At 43.3% G+C, this 1136-nt stretch overlaps 1 protein-coding gene across 5 annotated transcripts in view; it reads right to left on the reverse strand.

Moving 5' to 3' along the window:
• The window catches only part of PLEKHA7 (pleckstrin homology domain containing A7), a 56964-nt gene that overhangs the window by 8278 nt on the left and 47550 nt on the right, over positions 1–1136 (reverse strand). For all 5 annotated transcript variants that reach the window (XM_072422375.1, XM_072422373.1, XM_072422374.1 and 2 more), the window contains one exon: positions 236–304. In XM_072422375.1, the coding sequence (XP_072278476.1) occupies positions 236–304 (69 nt within the window). The remainder of the gene's footprint in view (positions 1–235; positions 305–1136) is intronic.

Raw genomic sequence — 1136 nt, forward strand, 5'->3', positions numbered from 1 at the left:
CCCCTGTCACTACACAGGGTACAATGTTATACGCCTGACACTACACCGGGTACAACGTTAAACGCATGACACCACACCGGGTACAACGTTATACGCATGGCACTACACTGGGTTCAACGTTATATGCCGGACACTATACTGGGTACAATGCTATACACCTTGTGCTTTCACACAGCTAGTTGACGGTTTTCTAATACACAGCAGAGAGGTTAATAATATTAAATCCTGTACTTACATCCACATCACTTTCGGCGATTCTGACCGGCTTAGACGAGCGATCCTTCATAGTTTCTCTTCCTACTACCTGATGATAGGAAACAGAATTGTTATGAGAGTAATGGGGCGCCTGCACTGACAGCGATGTGCCGTACACTGAGAAGCTGTAGCACATGCAGCAAATCATATTCATCACTAACAAGCTCGGTAAAAATGTGGTGGGTTTAATACAATCTGCCCCACAGTCACCTATTATAGCGCAGCATCTGTATGGGAACACTCCACCCTACACTGAACAAACACATCGTGACACGGTGTCAGCTCATCCAGCAAATAACACAGCGTTCTCTCCAGACCCTTTTAGCTGGGCGCACCACCCGGCACATTTTCAGAAACCACCCCACTGTTTTTGGGTGGCTACTGAAAAGTTGGGACACAATTCCAGGGTTTTAGACATTTGAAATATAATACAAGGATGATGGAAAAAATGAGATATATTAAAAAGGTGAACATTAGAAAGTTAGAACAAAGTATAGCGAGTGTTAGAAAGCTGACAGAATTAAAGGGGGTTACTGAATTCCCATGGCAACAACAACTAGAAACACTAAATTTATGAAATATTGTCCTGTTAACCGGCTACAGCTTCGTCCCACCCAGCTAAAAAAATGTCTGGGGAGAACACTGCAGTAGTGCAAAAAAAAATTTAACAAAATACCTGATGGGAATTTATTCATGGATTTTATTATTTCTCTTATACCTATGCAGGCCTGCACTTTACAGGAGGACAGAACCAAATCCAGACCATGGGACAGGTGATTTATATACACCTACAGATAGTACCTGCCCAACCTGAGAGGGTGGTTACTAAACCCCCAGATAGCAGGATATCAAACCCCTGGGACATAAATCCCCTGAGGACA

This window comes from Pyxicephalus adspersus, chromosome 9, assembly GCF_032062135.1.
Source record: "Pyxicephalus adspersus chromosome 9, UCB_Pads_2.0, whole genome shotgun sequence".
Lineage (NCBI taxonomy): Eukaryota > Metazoa > Chordata > Amphibia > Anura > Pyxicephalidae > Pyxicephalus > Pyxicephalus adspersus.